This window comes from Trifolium pratense, linkage group LG2 (genome assembly GCF_020283565.1).
Source record: "Trifolium pratense cultivar HEN17-A07 linkage group LG2, ARS_RC_1.1, whole genome shotgun sequence".
In the NCBI taxonomy this organism is placed as follows: Eukaryota; Viridiplantae; Streptophyta; class Magnoliopsida; order Fabales; family Fabaceae; genus Trifolium; species Trifolium pratense.
Window position 1 is genome coordinate 64353675 of NC_060060.1, and position 22093 is coordinate 64375767.

General features: G+C 33.0%; 3 protein-coding genes and 1 non-coding gene across 4 annotated transcripts; 2 read left to right on the plus strand and 2 right to left on the minus strand.

The window, feature by feature from the left end:
* Positions 1-2140: 2140 nt before the first annotated feature.
* Positions 2141-3695, plus strand: LOC123908667 (protein TIFY 10a-like). Its single transcript, XM_045959377.1, has 3 exons — positions 2141-2539; positions 2649-2706; positions 3210-3695. The coding sequence occupies exons 1-3, from the start codon at positions 2254-2256 to the stop codon at positions 3352-3354; spliced, it is 489 nt and encodes a 162-aa protein (XP_045815333.1). The 5' UTR covers positions 2141-2253; the 3' UTR covers positions 3355-3695.
* A 419-nt stretch (positions 3696-4114) lies between these two features.
* On the plus strand, positions 4115-4187 carry TRNAE-CUC. Its single transcript has one exon. It is a non-coding gene; the product is annotated as a tRNA-Glu (tRNA).
* A 70-nt stretch (positions 4188-4257) lies between these two features.
* On the minus strand, positions 4258-8235 carry LOC123908668. The gene is made up of 5 exons (XM_045959378.1): positions 7633-8235; positions 6496-6603; positions 6068-6112; positions 5703-5840; positions 4258-4759 (listed from the first exon to the last, which is right to left on the minus strand). Exons 1-5 carry the CDS (start codon positions 8014-8016, stop codon positions 4421-4423), a joined length of 1014 nt encoding a protein of 337 aa, XP_045815334.1. The 5' UTR covers positions 8017-8235; the 3' UTR covers positions 4258-4420.
* A 1548-nt stretch (positions 8236-9783) lies between these two features.
* LOC123905224 (serine/threonine-protein kinase SAPK3-like) lies at positions 9784-20016 on the minus strand. The gene is made up of 12 exons (XM_045954848.1): positions 19704-20016; positions 19449-19607; positions 19132-19343; positions 13375-13506; positions 12470-12544; positions 11959-12072; positions 11788-11841; positions 11625-11720; positions 11412-11510; positions 10807-10911; positions 10604-10702; positions 9784-10041 (listed from the first exon to the last, which is right to left on the minus strand). The coding sequence occupies exons 1-12, from the start codon at positions 20014-20016 to the stop codon at positions 9784-9786; spliced, it is 1716 nt and encodes a 571-aa protein (XP_045810804.1).
* Positions 20017-22093: the final 2077 nt, after the last annotated feature.

Here is a 22093-nt window from a genome sequence, read left to right on the forward strand (position 1 = left end):
TACCAGATAAATGGTTTCAGAAGCAAACACAATTAATAAATTACTCACTGAAACCATTCTACCAGTAAAATGGTTTCAGAGTACAACTATGTGCAACCATTCTACAAGCTAAATGGTTTCAGAAGCAAATAACTAATAATCAACTTACTGAAACCATTCTACCAGCAAAATGGTTACAGATTACAACTCTCTGAAACCATTGTACCAGATAAATGGTTTCAGAAGCAAACACAATTAATAAATTACTCACTGAAACCATTCTACCAGTAAAATGGTTTCAGAATACAACTATGTGCAACCATTCTACAAGCTAAATGGTTTCAGAAGCAAATAACTAATAATCAACTTACTGAAACCATTCTACCAGCAAAATGGTTTCAGATTACAACTCTCTGAAACCATTGTACCAGATAAATGGTTTCAGAAGCAAACACAATTAATAAATTACTCACTGAAACCATTCTACCAGTAAAATGGTTTCAGAATACAACTATGTGCAACCATTCTACAAGCTAAATGGTTTCAGAAGCAAATAACTAATAATCAACTTACTGAAACCATTCTACCAGCAAAATGGTTTCAGATTACAACTCTCTGAAACCATTGTACCAGATAAATGGTTTCAGAAGCAAACACAATTAATAAATTACTCACTGAAACCATTCTACCAGTAAAATGGTTTCAGAATACAACTATGTGCAACCATTCTACAAGCTAAATGGTTTCAGAAGCAAATAACTAATAATCAACTTACTGAAACCATTCTACCAGCAAAATGGTTTCAGATTACAACTCTCTGAAACCATTGTACCAGATAAATGGTTTCAGAAGCAAACATTAGTTTTTAATTATCGTTTTATCTCATTTAAGGTAGTGAAAAATTGCGTTTTTTTTTTTCGGTGTCCAAATCGAACGAACCAAATCTCTATTTGTAGAGAAAAAAAAATTATGAATTTTGGTATAAAAAATAAAAAATAAAAAATTAATTTACGACGAAATAATCGAGTTTAAAGTAGTGAAAAATTGCGTTTTTTTTTCGGTGTCCAAATCAAACAAACCAAGTCTCTATTTGTAGAGAAAAAAAAATTATGAATTTTGGTATAAAAATTAAAAAATAAAAAATTAATTTACGATGAAATAATCGAGTTTAAAGCATAAAATGGAAAAAATCACGCAGACCCATTCATATGCTGACACGTGGCTGCCTTTTTCAAAAGTAAAATTTTCTCTCTCCAGCTTATAATCTAGTGTGGCGCAGACAAGATGGTAGGATGATCTGGGCTGTCTGATCAATCAGACAGCCTTAATGAGATCACATCTTGGCTGTCTGATGGAAATCAACGGTCTGTAACCATGGTCCTTCCGTACGCGCGCGACACTGGATCCACGTCTATTAATTTTTAAGAAGGTGGGGGCGCGTGTCATTATTTTTTTTTTTATGTAAAATTACAGAAATGCCCCTGTTGCTCTATTCTTTCAAAAATTAAAAGAATGGGTATTTTGGTCCAACTCAAAAGGTGCACCTTGCTAACTTAGACCTAACTAGGGTCTAAGTTAGAAAACCCCATATATATATATATATATATATATATATATATATTATACTTTGAAGGGTAGCTAGGAAGTAAACCCAATCGAATTCATTTGTTCGGACAATTAATTCGAACTAAAATATTTTTATTTTTAAATTCTTTAAACTATGTCTTGAAGACATTTCTTAGCAGGACACTATCGATATTAAAAAAATAATAGAATTTCCGGGAAGCTTAGAAACGTGGGCGCACCGAAACATGAAAAAATACACACGTGAAAAACAGTTTCTTACTTTGTTATTAAAACATTTAAAGATTATTTTAATGAGTTCCAAAGAGATATTTTGAGATGAAAAGGAAATATCAGAATCATTAGATAGATAACCTTTACCTTTAGCCAAAGAGATCAAAGCAAATAAAATAAACAAATAACACGTGCTTGGATGTACTACACTACAGTCACCATACCCAAAACAAAACACAAGTTATTATTCAATTCAGTACAATGAAATGAATGAACCACATCAAAGGATGTGGACTTTCCAACACCTCTATAAGTGTCTGTCATGTCCCAAAAAAAACAACTGTTTTAATTACTTCAAAAACAATACACACATAAAACACGTGTGTTCTTTTAACTCCTCACATTCAAAACTATATAGAAGATATCCCTCTTCACTCCTTCAACTTATTTCAAACCAAACACAACCTTACACTTAATATGAATTTTCAACAACTTCCTCATCTCTTTCTACAAGAGATTCCTAACTTAGGAGGAGGAACTTTCAGTGTAATGAAGGGTATTAAGAAGGAAGAAGCTAGATGCGCACAAATGACAATTTTTTATGATGGGAAAGTGATTGTTCTTGATGATGTTCCAGCTGAAAAAGCTAAGGATATTATGGTCTTTTCCACTAACAACTATGCTGTTTATCCCTCATTTCTTGGTGGAAACTCTGGCAATAAGACTATTCATGTACCATCTACAGTACCACCTGTTATTTATGGTAAATTCTTTTTTTGGATATACAATGTTTTAGAGGATATGCTTGATTTGTATAATATGGATTTATTTTGTGTGTTTTTCATTCATGACTTTTGTTTTTATATATTCAGATTTACCGATGACTAGGAAAGCTTCACTTCATCGATTCTTGGAGAAAAGGAAGAATAGGTAAACCAAATCTCTCTCAATCAAACGAGGAACTTAAATTCAAAGTATTGATTGTTTGATCTTTGTCAATAGAATTCACTTATTGAAAAGAAAAAAAAAACTCAAAGCTCAAGACAATTAAGATCTAGATGGGGCTTTTTAGTAAAGATCCATGAATATACACAACATGTCGATACTGGTAATAATTTGAAGAAAAAAATTTAATGATTAAATGTAATTACATGGACATGCTGACACATGTCATACAGTAGACACGAATTCAATGTAAAGTGTCACTGTTACATAGATTAAGATAAGTCGGTTTTGCAGTATTGAGTTTGATACAAAACTTATTTGTGACATGAGAGCTTATCCTATATTGATCGGTGTTTGTGAAGTTAAGTAAGTCTCAAACCTAAGTAGAGTGATAGATTATAACAATGTCTTAAGCTATATATGGCTGGAGTTTTCTATTATGATGTTTGAGATTCATACTAACTGATATTTTGTTTATGTTTCTACAGAATTGCTGCAAGGGCACCATATCAAGCAACTTATCAAGCAGCAACCCTTAATAAGACAATTGATGAATCCATGGCATGGCTCTCCTTGACACCACAATCACCACAACACAAATCTGAGTGTAGCTCCACTGCAATGTTATTTTAACTGTTTTTGTTTTGTTGGACAGACTCCGACATTTTTACAGGCTTCTTGCTACCCTGATGTTATTTCTCTATGAACTAGATCAATTAGATGTGTGTTTCCCTATTTTTGTAAGACTGGGTCATATGCTCACAAAAATATGTACACATATTTGTGAATGTTGTGGCTCATGCTTATTAGTACCAAATATGTATACATATTTGTGAATGTTGTAGCTCATGCTTATTAGTACCATAATTAAGAGTGTAGTTCTGATTGATCCCAAAAACAGTGTATTTATAGGTACTTACATTCACCGTATTTGTGTGTCTATTTAACATTATTGTTATTGTAAATGTCCTCAATATCATTCTTCTCATATTAATTCCTTCATCGACATAAGCTTTATAAATATTTCCTCTTACATAACTAGGAGTGTTCATGATTCGACTTAGGATGGAAGATCAAACCGAATTGAATCATTATAACAGTTCGTTAAAACTGAATTGAACTGGTATAAAGATTAGGGACATTGATTTTTGTGTTTTCGAACCGGAACTACCTTTACCAAAAACTGAACTGGGCATTTGTTAATCAAACTGAGTATTAGGATTACTAAAAAAACAAATTGAAACGTTAAACCAAACAAACTGCAACAAATAGTTCATGGACTGAATTGAACCCTTCCATTCAATTTGTGAACTGTCCATCACAATTCTTTTTGGTGTAGTTTAGTTTAACGGTTTGGTGTTTTTTTATTGTTTTTAAAGACAACTATCACAAATCCGTTGTAGTCTAGTTGGTCAGGATATTCGGCTCTCACCCGAAAGACCCGGGTTCAAGTCCCGGCAACGGAATGTTTTTTTATTAAATGAAATAAATACTGTATATGTATATCCATTCTTAAATGGAAGCTCTTTCCTGAAATTACAGCAAATGTTAAATAAATGTTTATACCAAAAAAGTAACAAAGAAAACATGAAGAAATTACACAACAAACGTTTTATCAACAGATTGAAAATGCGTATAAGCTTTGGAACCAAAAAGAATTGAAACCTACATGAACCAACCAACACATTGTTACAAATTTTCAATCTTGGCTGTTTTTATTGATTCTTCTGAACAAGAAAGGAACAGGTTTTTCCAAAACGGTGACGTTAACATTGTTCCAAACATCAGGTAATGTGGGGAGTGCAGCAATTTTCTCGGCAACATTCATGTCTTCCGGAAGAACAGAACCGAAGACAGTGTATTCTTGTTTCCACTCTGAATGATCAGCTAGGCTAATAAAGAATTCTGGACCAGAACCAATCAAAGCAACTGAGCCTCTTCTTAAGATTGGACAGTCTTCCAAAGGAAGTTTATTGAATGGTGTGCCTTGTGCTTCTAATGTCCCTTGAATTAATGCAAATGGGGGACCAAAACCAGCCTGCAAAATAAGGACTCATTTACTATAATCCAACACTACAGAGATATGAAGCACTTATAGAAGACACAGACACCGAACACGACCCTGGCGCGTAGATACCGATAATAGTTGGAGAAAATTAAAGTGATTGAATGTAAATACATGTGACGTGTCAGACACCAACACATGTTGGCCACTAGACATGCCTTCAATGTGAAATGTCTATGATACACAGCTACCACGCACTGTACAAACATTATGACATCTTTCATTTAGACTGATAATGTGGAAATAAATTGTGTTCCTTTGGAAATAGTGGAATACTATTATGCAAATGGCCTCAACAGAAGCACACTAATTTTTTCGTAATCTCATTTCGATTTGGACAAAAAAAGCAGTAGTCTTAGAAACAATGAATGTATCAAAATTTGTACCAATAACATGAAATAGAAATACTTAATTCTCTTTGTCAAAAAAAAATACTTAATTCTCATCTATACCATATGTGACCGGAAGGGAAAGAAATTTTCCGGGAAGAAAAGAGTCCTAAAAGGGATTGCCGGTTTATTCAAAATATATATAAGGGACATCGAAATCCATTTTAGTTAGGAAAACTCTTGACATTTTCTGTAGCCATGTTATCGATTATAAAATGTCTATTGCTCAAGCATCAACTCTTATGGTATGCAAAAGTGCAAACATGGCTCATTCTTGATAAAAAAAATCCAGAGACTTATTGAATTGAAATTTGTATCTGTAAACAGGATGTTCTTCACACTGAAAATAATGTATACAGTTTTAAGGATCTAAAAGATTAAAATGGCTACCAGAAAAATATGTGGATAATATAGAACTCGACAAAATGCTAAATAATGGCAATGAGAACAAAATTTTAAAGCAAATACTCATAACAAAATTGTATTGACAGTTGTAGAGTGATATAGATGTGAATGGTTTATCTTACATTTTTTATGTGGTTTCCTTCTGAATCCCATGATTGACCTCGACTCTCTGCACGGTAAAATTGACAGCCTGCACAATGGCGCATAGGCAACAACTCTAGAATATAGGCAACTGTGTGTGGAGCACAGTCAGGGAAAAGCTGCATCAGATAAAGAATCTCAAAAGTTAAACATGTTTTTAACTCATCATGACTAGGAGATTCAAATATAAAGCAGCGAGGATTCATAGTGTAAGCAGAAACAAAATTCTGAGGTTCAAATATGAAATCATCACTACTAAAGAAACATGGAAAGCATGTGTGACGAAAATAATATGTCATTGCTACAACATCAAAGCATTTGGATTTTCAAAATCAGGAGCACTTACTTTTATATGAAGAGTTCCGTGTTCAGTTTCCAATCCAATAATACCCTGAAAATAAGATGAATTAAAAATAATATTGAAAAATAAGACAACCCTTCATGAGTTGAACAAATTCCAACTGTGCAATACATTACATCATAATAGACCAAAAAGATGTAAACCAAATTGTTGAAGAAAAAAAAAATCTTGCAACTAACAGCAAAAGAAACATGTATTTTAGATATAATTAGCATCAGAACCCATTGAGGAAAAACCTTAATAACTTTCTTTCAGGTTCAGCATGCATTGTTAAGCCAGCCTCTGAACAAGAATTTTAAATGGCGCACCAGTAATTTGATTTAGATATATTTCATTTCTTTTTCTGAGATTACACTACCAAGTCAATTTTATAAATAGTATATGATTAATTTAAATAACCAAACTTGTCTTACCTCGCCTTTTCCAAAGATGAGACCAGAAGTCCAACTAATTGTCTCCCCAAGAGGTGCTTCTTCTTGCCGCTCAGGAGCTAAGCTGTCCTTTTGTTTCTTCAACCAACACTGAATCAACAAAATCGAACGCTATGACTTATAAGCTCAAGGTCAACTTTTTTATTAAGAGATTAAAAATTCCTTTGCAAAATGGAAAACTAAAAAGATGGTCTTGAACCCAAATGAACTCTATAGTACTGCATAAGTTCAATCCAAAAGAATTTGCAAAAAGCCATAACAGAAACCAATTCAGTGGCATGATGATTCCCATTGGTTTTACTTGCCAACATCTCAACCTCTAAGATACTAATTTTTAACTTCACATTCAAAAAACACCTCATAAGTGGGTTGGACACACTTTGCTAATCCAAGTCTAAACATGCAAATTCCTGAAATGCACTGAATCATGCCGCAAAATTAATGAACTTGCTTTTTGCACTTCGATATTTTAGCACTTACTACTCACAACCATTTAAAACAAAAACAGTTTTTTTTCCCACACTTTGCATTCTCATGCTCACACTACCAAGTACCACTACCAACCAAATAAGAAATCAGGCTGCATAAAATTGAGGACGAATATTAAAAAACACGGGTAAGACAAGCTCGTGTGTGCCTTCGGAATCATATAGTGCATGTTTAGATTAGCAGTGAGTTTGGTGGAATCACTGCCACCGTGATTTTGACAAAAACTATACTTTCGAGTTTTAAATGATATATATGAAGTCATTTGAAATTATAGTGTGATCTAGTCCAAGATTCACCTCAAAAACTCTAAACAAAGAAACAAAATTAGCAACACCAATTCCAAATGGATGGACCCAAATGGAAAGGAAAATTGACAAAATAAAAACTGAAAAACTATGAAGCAATGACACATTCACAACAAATACATACACCAGACACAACACTACACTAATACTAACACGTAGACACCAATACTAATTTAGAAACTAAAATTTATTAAATGTAACTACATGTGTCAGTGTCGACACTACAAAATCAACATATCATTAAATGTAATTAAATGTGCCAGTGTCGTGCAGAGACTAACAAGCAACATATTAAATATAATTACATGTGTCAGTGTCGTGTTACCTCGCCGAATTTTGAGCCACAAGCTTGACGATTACCACAAAACACCCAAGTATCACAAAGACAAGGACCATCTTTTCCAGTACACATAGATTTACAAGCATTACAACAACCTTCAGAAGTATTGAATTTGAAATCAGAACCCCATTTCACAGCTGAACCCCAAAGTTCCAAATTTTCAATCCCTCTACAACACCCACCAACAACATTCTTCTCACCAACCAAATCCAAAGATGACGTTGACCCAATTCTAAACTCAGAAACAGAACCACTTCTAGTTATCACAGAGAGAAAAACATAAACCAAACCACAAGAACCCAAACACACCAAAAGAAGAATCAACCGGTTTAATAAAGTAGCGTTTGGTTCAAAGTTTTTACGACCCATTAAAGAATTTGCAAAACCCAGAAAAATTTACAAGGCGTTGACCATAAAATGAAGGTGGAGATCGAATGAATGAATACAAAGAGATATAGAGAGACAGAGTGTTTGACTATGCTAGCTGGTAGTTACTGTTACGACAACTTGATGTGTTTGTTTTTTTGGTTTGATTTGGAAATTGGATCAATTCTGCTATTAACATTACTGTTTTTTTTTTTTTTTGAAGCAAAACATTACTGTTTTTTTAACAATGGAAAATGAGGTTTTGGAAAGTTGTGTGAATGACTGAGTTCAATAATTAATAAAAGAAATTGCTTAAATGATTGAATAGTGAGAAAAAAAAAATTAAATTCAGGAGAATTCACAATGTTGTGCATCGTAAAAGGAGAGATTCTGAAAATATTAATTACAATTAACTGTCGTGAAAATTTCATACATATCATTATGAGTTTGAGTTTTATTTTTTATCTTAGTTGAAAATTGAGATGGGTATATAAATACCTAAATTTTATTGGTTTGGGTTTTCAAAAGGCACATTCGCCCCCGCTTCGACAGGTTGCAATAGGTCAATATATTATCATTGAAATAAAACTCAAGTTATAATCGATTATGATTTTTAAGTAGCAGTTCTTAACTCATGATGGTCGGTGATGACTGAGCATGCAATGAACCGTGGTGAAAGCTCTTCGATCATGGTGGTAAATATACTTGTAAACACTCATATATTCAAATTAGTGGGATAATTGAAGTGTGTAACCCAACCTATGTTTTTTTTTTGAACCAAACAAACTTACTGCATTTCATTAATTATCAAAAGTTCAATACATGAAGGAATAATCTCAAATCTATGGAAACTAGTCCAGGAATTGGCCGCCTTAGCTAAAGTGTGAGCAACCGAATTCACTTGTCTCCTAATAAACTTAACTTCAAAGTTCACACATGATAACATAACAAGAATAATTTCATTAACGATTGAAAGAAACTCTGAATTGCCTCGCCGTTTGGTACGAATAGCATCAACCAACACTTGAGAGTCGCTTTCAAACTGGACGCTTTCAAAACCTCTACTCTTAGCTTCATTCATAGCTTGCAATAGTGTTCATGCTTCACCCTCCTCTGTTGATAAGGTCAGTTGCTGCCACTGCGTAATTCCAGCCATAAACTCACCAGAATTATTACGAAAACAAGCACCCATCGCGGTCCTACCTGCACCGACAAAAAATGCTGCATCTACATTGCACTTTAACCATCCTATACGAGGCTTTTCCCACCGAATGGTGCTGGCAAGCGAAACATCATGATCATCGTTACTTCGCAATTTATGGACGGCATGTTTAGTATTACAATGAATGTATCAAAATTTTGGTGACATTATGTAATTTTGCAGAAACTACACTCTATTATTTTTTGGAAAATCATGATGACCCTCCCTTTAAGAAGAAGACACGTAATGCTTCATGAAAAATTCGCGATAAAGTTTTCGCTATGTATAGCAACACTAAACCTATCATATATCAAACGTCAAATAATATACAAGAAAAAACATGTAAAGATAAACATGACTAATAACCATTCATCACGTCAAAAGCAAAAAAACACAGCTAGCAATTATCATCTTAAAGCAATTCCTTTGCAACACTTTCTCTTAAGATATGATCACAACATAAACTAGTTTTGCATTTTGTTTAAGATAATTTATTTGTGTCCAAAATGTGAAGAATGCTTATTGCTACATAACAATTGTATACAAATCAGATAATGACCACAAATTGGTCACACAAGTTCCACTTTCACAAAGTCATCACAATTAACATCAACAACTTTCTCTTCAACATTCCCATCAACGTTAACATTAGCAACATATGTTGTTCTTGCTTCTTGTAGAATTTGCATGATTTCTTCTACGCTTTGTTGCCTAGGTAATTCATCATTTTCTGTTTCTTGGTAACATTTTCTACCAGGTTCAACAGTTTCTTTAGGCATGTATCTCAAAAACCAAGAGTGTTGTTGTATCTCTGGGATCGTGATCCTCTTTAGCATAGATTACAAAAAATAATAATTATTTTCAATATACAAGAACTATATATATTTTACTTAACTACTAATCGAGTTAAGAAAAATTGTCGTCTTTTAACATTTCACTTTCACATTCTTAAGCTGAAATAAATTTTTTGCTAGGCCTATTAGCATGACACATGCGTGTTTTAACTTTTAATTAGTGTTTTAGAGTCCAAATAAGATGAGAATTAGAAGTTTTTTTTTCTTCTAAAAATTGGTTCAAATAAGATGTTCTTAATATCTTTTTAAGAAAATCTTTTTTGATAATAATTGATTACACTTGATGTGCTAGTTTAGCGGTAAGAGATTACTTTTGCAACTTCAAATACTGAGTTCAAATTCATTCGAAAACAGTTGTAAAATGATTATTATTACCGGTGATTAATAAATAAAAAATTCCATTCCCCACTTTTGTTTTTAAAAAATTGATAATTGATTTACTTTTAAACAAAATAGTTTTCACTACCGTAAACAAACACAAATAACATTTTTTTTAAATAAAAAAAAAAAAAAACTTAAAAAAATATATATTTACCTTAGCTGGATTGGCAACAAAAATCCTAGAGAGGAGATGCCTACAGTCTGCAGATATACATGCATAGCCAGGTATGGAGTATTGAACATCCACTATTTTCTGCAAGAAAAAAAAACTGAGTATATTAATTTCTTGCTATAGTCTGTGGATCAAAGATATTAATTAGCCATAATAGAACTTTTTCATTAAAGTCAATAGCTCACCTTAATAATCTTTCTGAAATTTTTAGGATCTTCTGGATCTTGAAATGGGTATGATCCAACTAGCATGACATAAAGAATAACACCACATGACCAAACATCCGCAGGCTACAAAATTGCCAATTTGAGAAGGAAATTTAGCATTCATGATGAATTGTAATATATTGGGCGCATGTTTGAATTGCCTGAGATTGACTTTCACAAAATCACGGTGCTATTGTGATTTTACCGAACTCACGTTAATAATTCAACTGTATATACATTTTATGTGAGTGATAGCAATAGGGGCGGCCTTAGGAAGGTGCAAACAGCTCTACAGAGCTGGGCCTTCAAATATTTGGGGCCTGAATTTTAGGTTGTCATCCGACCACAATCAAAATACTTTGTAATCACTACAATCGCATATATCTATTGTTGAATCAAGATCTGGCGAACGTCATTCTCAGACTTCATCCGATCATATTTTAAAGATATACTCTCCAACTATAAATCGTCTGGCCTTTATCCAACGATTAAGAAATGTTAATTGTAGCGAATAACTGATATTTTGACCGAACCAAATCCAATTAGTATTTAAACATAATTAATAGACAAATTTTTTAGAATACCTTTCCATCATACTCCTGTGACTGTCTAGATAAAATCTCTGGTGCAATGTATGCAGGAGTTCCAACCACTGATTTGGGTCGAGAGTGCAGCAGAGTAGACTGCAAATGAATATAAAATTTAAAAATAGGAAACTCAACTAACAAATATATGAAAAAAACTACTTCATAACAAAGAAAAAAAGTTCATTTTAAGAGATGATATATATTTTTAACCTTAGAGTAACCAAAGTCACAAATTTTGAGTTGAGGAGTTCTTGGATTTCCATCCAATAGAGTGTTCTCCAATTTCAAATCCCTATGACAAATTTGCTGCAATAGAATGTATAAGATGATTATGACATTATGAATTAAAAAAAGAAATTCTGAATGTGCATACCATGGAATGCATGTACTGGACTCCAGATATTAGTTGCTGGAAGAAATATCTTGCCTGTAACATATATATACGAAATTAATAATAATATAAAAAATATATACTCGATACTATATAAATGTATGTGCGTGCGCGTGCACATGCGTCAAGTATATATATATAACAGTTTTAAACCTCCTTTTCAGTAATGCGACCCTTAGGGATAATGTTAGAGGCTATCCTATGAAATAGTTCACCACCATTAGCATATTCAAGGACAATCGCCAAATGAGAGGGTGTCACAAATAACTGCATAAATAAAAATAACTATCATTCAAAATTTGTTGTATATAGTTTATTTGATTGAGATATTAAAGTACGAAAATAATAATGCAGATATACAAAAATGTGTGTGTCAATTTTGTATATTTATAAAATGGGATTTAGATTGTGTGCGGTGTAATCAATTATATATAGATCTTATAATTAAAATTAAAGTGAATAAGATTTTAATGCAAATTTTATTTTTATAAATTTAAAATATGCACGAATTTCAAATTTAAAGTTGTGACTATTTCCGTGCCAACACACAATTGCGATGTAAATCTTTATAAAACCACAACAATGAAGCATTAACATTTATTTTTATTTTGATCTGATCAAAGAATAAACAATTTTAAGGTTAGGAAAACAAAGTCTCAATTACCTCTTTGAAATTGATGATATGTGGATGGTTTAAAGATCTATGATTAATTATCTCCCTTTCAACATTCTCATCGATCTGCAAATATAACAATGTCGGAAATTTAGTTACGTAATATAATCATAATTAAGCTTAATGAATAAATCATTAATATAGTGCTGAGTTTGTTCATATGGGTCCAGACCTAGCACCATAGTGGAAGACTTATGTCTATCTTCTATAAAGGGTTGCAGAGCTCTCATGAAATCGTATGCTTGAAAGTTGGATAAAATTCAACACAATATTATACTTGCTAGACTGTTCTAATATGACATTACACACTCACAACATCTTCACATCAAGCTATCAATTCATTCACACATAGATCTACTACATTGTGTTACACCAATCAATAAAATTTAATTGGTGATGTAATTGTAATCTAATTAAACTTGACAATGACCACAATCAATAAAATCTCATGATGATTTTATGAATATATCACAAAAAATACACCAATCAATAAAATTTAATTGGTGATGTAATTGTAATCTAATTAAACTTGACGATGACCACAATCAATAAAATCCCATGATGATTTTATGAATATATCACAAAAAATACACCAATCAATAAAATTTAATTGGTGATGTAATTGTAATCTAATTAAACTTGACAATGACCACAATCAATAAAATCCCATGATGATTTTATGAATATATCACAAAAAATAAATCCACAAGAAATCAGCTTTTGGTATATATAACGTTGTCCTGATTTACAACTTACCTACAACCGAAATTTCAACATCATAGGAGAAAAAAAAATGATAGTGATGTTGCTTATCATAAAAACTCAGGCCAAAATGAAAATTCAATTGGGGATCAACAATTTAATATTGAATATTTGTGAAAATAAATAAATGAGACCTTCTCTCCTCTTTGAATGTACTTGATAGCAACAAGTTCTCCGGTTTCGATGTTTTTGGCCAACTTAGTCACGGCAAAGTTGCCGGAACCAAGTACATGCATTACCTCGTAACGTTGTTCCTCCATTATCAACTCTCACCAACCCAAAATGTTGAAGAATGGTTATTTAGGATGATTAAGGTTTTGGCTTTTATTCTTTTTCTCAGGCGAGAAAAAAGGGTAAATTAACTTGTAGTGTTTGTGAAGCTAAGTTGAGTTGAGTGTCTAACAAAACAAACTTAGAGGTTTGTGTATTTGTATGATGATAGCTCAATTGGAGAGCATGATACATTCTATTAAAAAGTCTTTATAAATTAAGCTAAGAAATCATAAAAAGATATTTATTGAATATATTCATTTTTATTGTTATATCAATAAAATTCAATGAAACTTTACTGTTTTTTAAAAAGTAGATTTTATCTTTTTTGGTAGTTTTTTCAATTCTTATTAAAAAAGTCTTTATACCTAACCAAAAAATAAAAATCTTTGTAATTAAGTTAACAAATTATGAAAGGTTTTATTTTATTAGGAAAAAGAAAAAGTAGATTTTATTTTTTTAGTAGTTTTCTAATTCTTATTACATGAATCTAAAAGTTGTGCTCATTTCCATTCATTTACTACACAAGTACTGAGTACATACGTTATACATTTTTTAGTCCATGTCATTAGTTTTAGTTAAAAAACTAATGGCAAATGCTAGTGGCTTGGACACTATTTAAAATCTTAAATAGTAAATATTAATAGAATTTTTATAGAAATTTATAAAGTCGGCGTATTGGAAAATCGTTAGCAAGACCCTAAACTAAAATGGTAAATAAGTAAATTGTATAATTAACTTTTTAAAATTATAAAAAAAAAATACTTGTTTTTTCTAATGTGAAATTTACTTCTTTTTGGCTTGCTTAATTAGTGCTCCCGAAACATTAATTAGCATGACCATTTGTCAAATAACAATTAGACTATACTTGGTAATGTCAATAAATTAGTTTATAATTTATTGGTATGTTTTATAGTAAAAAAAAAATTGTTTGGTAACATATTGTGTATCCATTGATATATTTACTTTTAAAGTTATTTTTTATCGATATTACTCGTGACAATTGCAACCGTTGAATAATATATTGTTTACTTATTTTTCTTTACAGTGTAGAGAGATATTGTTTACTAATTATGTGGAAAGATATTTTTATTGATTGAAAATGAAAAAAAATAAAAACTTCAAATTTTCAAAATTATTATAGGTCGTAGAGAATATTTACAATGTATATTTATCCTCTCAAAAATAAAATATAATTTATATTTAATGCTACAGATTTATTTAATGTCCCCTTTATTAAAAATTTCTGACTCTATCACTGACCAAAAGATCCATAAAATTTAAAATCAAGTGAACTTGGTCTAGGTGTTGATCTTGCTTCATGTACAATTCACATGATTTCTTCGACACTTTGTTGGCTTGATAATTGATCTTTTGGTGTTTCTTTGTAACTTCTCTATCTAGGCAAGTGTTTCAAAAACCAAGGGTGTTATTTTATTAATGAGATTGTGATCCTCTTTAACATAGATCATAAAATAATGTTTTCTCCGTTCCTTTTTCTTTGTCGTTTTAAAAAAAAAACAGTAAATTAAGAAAGTGTATTTTTACACCTTATCTTCCTATTATACCTTTATTTTAATTCACCAATAAATTCCTCTTTTTTTTTTGCACACACTTTCTCTTTCCAATAAATTTAATATATTATGTACAAAAAAACAAATTTAATGTTACTATGTACCAAAAAAAAAACAATAAAAAGATTATATAAAAAAGTTTAGTAAAAAAAAATAGATACAATAAAAAGATTTATAAAATTTAGTCAATAAAAAAAATATTAGGAAGGAGGGTATAATAGACAAAATATAACCTTAAATTATCAAAACGACAAACAATTTAAAACAATTTTTTTTTTCTAAAACGACAAAGAAAAAGAAACGGAGGGAGTAATAATTAGTTTCATTATACAAGAACTAGATATACTTTATTTATTTGGCGAATGCTACTGTGCACAAGTTGCACAAGTTGTGTATGATGAAAGACAGTTATTGATCATTAGATATTTTAGTTTCACCAATCTTAACATATAGTTTACCACACATAATTATTTTCTCCTAACTTCGTCACTTTCTAGCCTGCAATTGTTGCACTGCAAAAAAAATTTCCTGACAGTAAACAGTAACACCACTTATGGTTATTCTTATCCAGCAACTACAGTACATCATCAATGGCGGTCTAGATCTATATTTGACTAAAACTTAATTATTTCAAAAAGAAGCACAACTCTTCTTATTTCATGAAGATGATAAATTAATATTCTAAAAAATAAAAATTATTCTTCAAAAAAAATATTCTAAAAATTATCAAATTTGAGTGGGTCTCTTGAACAAAAAATAGATTTCAACTTTTTAGTGCAATTTTCATAGAAACATTTGTGTTTGGAACAAAATCCAGATCTTAGAATAGGGGAATGAAAACAAAAATTGGTGACTTTCAAACATATTTTTTTCAAACAAAAAATAAGTTATTTCAAATTCATACCAAGACCCAAATCTCGGATATTCTTGTTAAGAATTACGAGTTCTCAAAGATATGAATCAATATGGTAGAAATATTTGGTGGATGTTTAACAACAAGTTAAGCAAAAGAGGAGAGAACAAAGAGAGAGAAAAACAAAAGTGAAAAAAACGAAGAGAGAGAAAAAGAGTAAAATAATCATGTGTATGATGGACCACAGTAATATTCTAAAGAACATTTAATCCAACTGCATAATTTGGTCTTGCACGGTGAAACACATGGTAAGGTCTTTCACATTAGAAAAAGCCTATTTAACTATCATCTTTAAATTTTTGTAAGAACAAAAACTACGTACATTCTTTAATTGAGTAGAAAACTAAGGAAAATGCTAAACAGTACTCCGGGACACTATTTAAGGATGTAAAAATAGTAATTTGGCATTGGAGTTTGTGCAATCAACTCATCGAAAGTTTAAAAAGTGTTCTTTTCTTTTCAAAACTTTCAGTTTTTGGTTTCCTTAACCAGTGCCCCGGGGCACCGTTTAGCATGACCCAAAAACTAACTACATCTTTAACATTTCACCCGACCAAAATAAACTGCAATCTTTACCATTTCCGCTTTGGTGAGGTGTTATGTTTCTTCATGATAGCTTTTCATCCCTCTCTCATCCGCTTTGGTGAGGTGTTATGTTTCTTCATGATAAACTGCAATCTTTACCATTTCCTTAATATTTAATTTCATCTCCATCCCTTCCACCCAACTACACCTACACCAATATTTGAGCGCCACTCTCCATTTGACCAACAATAACCCCAACCACTCAATATCATCGCTACACCGCTAAGTAAAAAAAGGTTTATTTTCATGCAGAATTAACCCCATTGACGATAGCATATTAGGATGATGGGAATTCAAATACCCATCATTTATATTTTCCAAAAACAAGATTACATAACAGCTTTTTTGGTCGGCAAGTTTTGTTGGTTTTGCAGTAGGGCGGCGGCATTGGGTTGATTAATTTAAGGATTTATTTTAGAAATAAATATTATGCACGGTAGTGAAGCGGCAAAATAGAGTTCGTGAAATTCACGAGGCATGTGATTCACGATAAATAGCACTCCTCTTTTTGACAATATTTGGTGTTTTTTAACAATAAATACAATAAGTTATTTAGGTAGATATACAAAATGACGTCTGACCTAACAATTTCGACATATTTGTCGATTGAGCTAATAATTTGGACATTTAAATATAATAAGTTATTTGATAAATAATAGATACATAAATGAAATTCCTGGCACACAGTGGACAGGTGTTGATCAAGGTGTATCAACACTTGTCTGTTGTAGACAGATGTTGTTACCGGTGCGCCAACACTTGTCTATAAACAGAGCAAATAACATAAAACAGTACAAACAGTAAAGTAAATAACACACAAGAGTTGTTAACCCAGTTCAGCCTAAAGCCTACTCTGGGGGATACCAATCCAGGAATGAAGTCCACTATCAGCAGTATTACTTCGAAGCTAAACTCACCCGTTTACAACTTCTCACTTAATCACTACCCAATGACACTTCTACCTAGGAACTCCTAGATATGAGACCCCGTCCCAATTCCCACCTTAACAACACAGACAGCGTTGTTATAAACCTCAACGATTACAACAGGTGGAGACACACTCCTAAGAAACTAGGATTCACTCTTGCTTAAAAGCTTGCGAGCAAATCACACAACACACTAGAACAATCTCCGTACTTCAAAGCTTAGGAGAAGTTCACAATTACAACTCAGTAAAACACAGGTCCTAAGCTTGCATCAATGAGATACAAGAAAGGCTCACAATTAACACTCTAAAACCCTAATAACACACGCTTTTTAAGAACACGGTTTTAGATGCTTGAAACCATATGCTTGCCTTCGTATTTATAGTAGTAGAACGACTTGGGCTTCAAGACAAAATTAGGGCTTCTAGAATTGCGGCAGCAGTGATATATTTCTGAAAATAATAGTTATATTTTTGAAACGCAAAAATATATTTTCCAAAAATATAATTCCTTTGGAAAATAAAACTAGGGTTTGGCTGCCTCATGAAACACATTAAACACGTGCGCCTTCTTCTGTAAGAAACCTTGAAACAATTCTTCAAACAGATCTTCAAAAGATTGAGTAGAAATTTAAACCCGCTAGCTGGCGCGCACGATACAGAGTCAGGTGTTGTTCCAAAGTGTCCCAACATTTGTCACAACACTTGGGGTCAGCACATTTGTCTCAACACTTGGCTTAAAATATGTTTTTGCAAAATGTAGCCAATATACAAAAACCCAACAATCTCCCCCTTTGGCAAATTTTGGCTAAAACAATATTAGACCAGTATATAGAGAGATACAATATTACCTTTCCTTCGAGTCAACATGATCACACAACTAGGAAAGAAAGTAACACATAGTGAAACTACTTCCAAGAGAGGTAAGTAGCATCAGAGACAATGCAACAGCGGAATAATAAAACAACTAGCCTCATGGAACAACACAAGGGAGAAATAAACTCCCATAGTAGATGCTAAGACGTAGGAGAGATAAACTCCTAATAGTTTTAACGCGCATTTCTTCAACATAAGAACAACAGGAAAAATAAATTCCTAATGAACATCTGAGAAAAATAAATTCTCAGTCATAAGAGATAGTGGACTCAATAGTCAGGTGCCATAACACTTGGCACAACATTTGTCATCAAATACATTCAGGCGATCAAGAGATAATATCACTCACACTCCCCCTGAATTCATGCATACGTACACCAGATAAAGAAAGAATATTCACTACTCCCCCTCAGTACATGCATATTACTCACACTCCCCCTCAATACGAGCATACGAACATTAGCACAAAAAACAGTCACCAGATGTGAGAGCATCTCTGTCCACACACTTGTCACACACACACACACACTACTCCCCCTTTTTAGCCACAATTTTGACAAACATCATGCATAGGAAATAGAAGTGTCAGGGTGCAATTATTACAGACCATAGAGCACACACAGGTGCTAGAAATCCAGGGCCTTGCCCATAAAAGGAACAACAAAGAAACACCAAAACTACATCAGAAAAATCATAAGAAAAACATCAGAAATCATATTGAAGAACTTTCATCAGAGTCCTCCATCACATCCTCAGAGCCATCCTCAGAGCCACTAGTTCCTTCTCCTTCTTGTCCATTGGGCTCACCCTCAACAGTCTCAGCAGCCTCCTCAGCCTTTAGTGCCTCAATCACACGATCAATTTTTAATTTTCTAGCCTCAAGGGCTCTGCTAGTCTCAGTAAGATCAGCAATCATCTGCTTCCTTGAAAGTGCTCCAGCCTGGACAGATGTGCCAACACCTGCTGCAGCATTTGTCCCATCCAGCAGTCTCTGCTCAATAACCAACACCCCTTACCTTTTACAAGGAACAGTCACATGTTTGGGGATTTCAGGAACAGTTTCACCTTGTGTATTCTCTCGGGCCAAAGATGTGTCAACATCTTGCACAACATTAGTCTCAAGAACGGTTTTCTTGAGCCAATCAATCACATAGTCAATCATGACTTTACCAAAAGTACCAACATTAACATTAACTTTAGGAGAAGAGTTCATATCACATTTCCCTTGATTAGCATGCACCATACAATGAAGAGAGGAAAAAGAGGCGGTTGCACGCGTTACATGCAGTAACTGCTACAATTCTTTAAATAGGCAAATACTTAGCTTGCCCCTTAATTTTCTAGATTGAGCTTCTTCTTTCAAATTCTTGGGAATTACATATGTAGATCTTCTTATGGTAACTCCTTGGTCAGGATTTCTAATAGAGATTTCCTTTGAGTGGTTCTTCTGAACTCTGATTGATGGACCTTTGTTTGGTCTCAAATTCTCTGTATTAGGCTCAAAGTCTTGAACATAATCAGATTCAGCTTGATCATCATCTGGTGTTGGGACAGGTGTGACTACATCTGTCTCTTCAGCTGAATCTATACTTTTCAAATCAGTATCATCAATTACGACATTGATTGATTCCATCATGATTTTCGTTCTAGAATTGAAAACTCTATAGGCTCTGCTGTTGGTTGAATAACCTAGAAATATTCCCTCATCACTTTTGGGATCCAATTTCCTCCTAGGTTCTCTATCGGCCAAGATGTAACATTTTGATCTGAACACATGGAAATATTTTACAGTAGGCTTTCTGTTCTTCCATAGTTCACACAGTGTTGTTGCAGTACCTGTTCTTAATGTTACTCTATTATGGATGTAACATGCAGTATTCATAGCTTCAGCCCAAAATTTATAAGGAAGGTTTTTGGCATGTAACATAACCCTAACAGATTCTTGTAAAGTTCTGTTCTTTCTCTCAACCACACCATTTTGTAACGAGCTAGCACAAAACTCAGCAAATTTAGAGTTTTCAAACTCCTTTCCATGGTCACGTCTAATTCTTAAAATACCACAGTCGTTTTCTTTTTGAAGTTGTAAGCAAAGATCTTTGAATTCATCAAAGGTTTCAGATTTTTGCCTAATGAAGTTAACCCAAGTGTATCTAGAGAAATCATCAACAACAACAGAAACATATTTCTTACCTCCAAGGCTTTCAACTTGCATAGGACCCATCAAGTCCATGTGTAGTAGCTCAAGAACTCTAGAAGTGGACAGGTGTTGCAGCTTTTGGTGCGACACTTTGGTTTGCTTGCCAATCTGACATTCGCCACAGATGTTCCCTTCCTCTATTTGTAAGTTTGGTAAGCCTCTGATAGTTTCCTCAGATATAGCTCTCTTCATACTCTTCAAGTTAAGATGTCCTAGTTTTTGGTGCCACAACTTAACTTCATCTTCTTTAGTTAAAAGACATGTAGATACATTAGCTTCTTCTAGAGGGACCCACAAGTAGCAATTATCCTTCGATCTAACACCCTTCATCAGGATGTCACCTTCATCATTGCTAACAAGACATTCATTTTTTGTAAAGTTGACTTGCATGCCTTGATCACATAGTTGGCGTATACTAATTAGATTAGCAGTTAGCCCTTTTACAATAAGAACATTTTCAAGTTTAGGTAGACCATTGTCAATCAGCCTTCCTATACCCTTAATTTCTCTTTTAGCTCCATCTCCGAATGTTACAAAACTTGTTGCATAGGATTTTATATCCATCAAATATTTTTCAACACCGGTCATATGTTTAGAACAACCACTATCAAAGTATCAATCTTCTTTTGATGAGGTTCTAAGAGAAGTGTGAGCAATCAAGTTTTTCTCACAACTTTCAGCTACACAACCCTTGGTGTTGGTTACATCAACCTTTTGTTTCCACTCCTTCTTTGCATTAGTTATGGATGGATCAAGTTTCTCTTGAATAGTTTCATTTGGATACCCATATAACTTATAGCAGTAAGGTCTTATGTGCCCCTTTCTTCCACAGTGATGACATCTCCATGAACGATATTTGCTTTTATGCCTTGGTATAAATTTAGGATTTTGCCTTCTTTGACGATGTGGAGCCATATGTGGTAACACTTGTCTGTGTGTAGTATGATGTCCGGTGGACAAGTGTGGTGACATTTTTCCATACATTGTTGGAGAGGGTTGCTTACTTTTCTCAGGCATATATTTTCCATCTTTGTTGTAATCCTTAATTCTATTAACACTTTTATACTCATACCCAATGCCTGTTTTGGCTCTACTAGGGGTAGGTAGTTTTTCTAGGATTTCATCTAGGTCAGTTCCTTTAAATAACATAACAACATGCTTCTTTAGATTCTCAAGATGAGAGTTCAATTCAGTTACCTCTTCATTCAGCTTAGATATTTCTGCTAGTTGCTCAAGCTTATCTGTTTCCAGATTGGCGATGATTGCCTTCTGCTCCTCAATTGTTTTCAACCCTTCTTCACACTTGACACCAATCTCAGAGATTTTTGTTAGATTGACAATTCTTTCTGAAATTCCTGGCACACAGTGGACAGGTGTTGCTCAAGGTGTAGCAACACTTGTCTGTTGTAGACAGATGTTGTTACTAGTGCGCCAACACTTGTCTATAAACAGAGCAAATAACATAAAACAATACAAACAGTAAAGTAAATAACACACGAGAGTTGTTAACCCA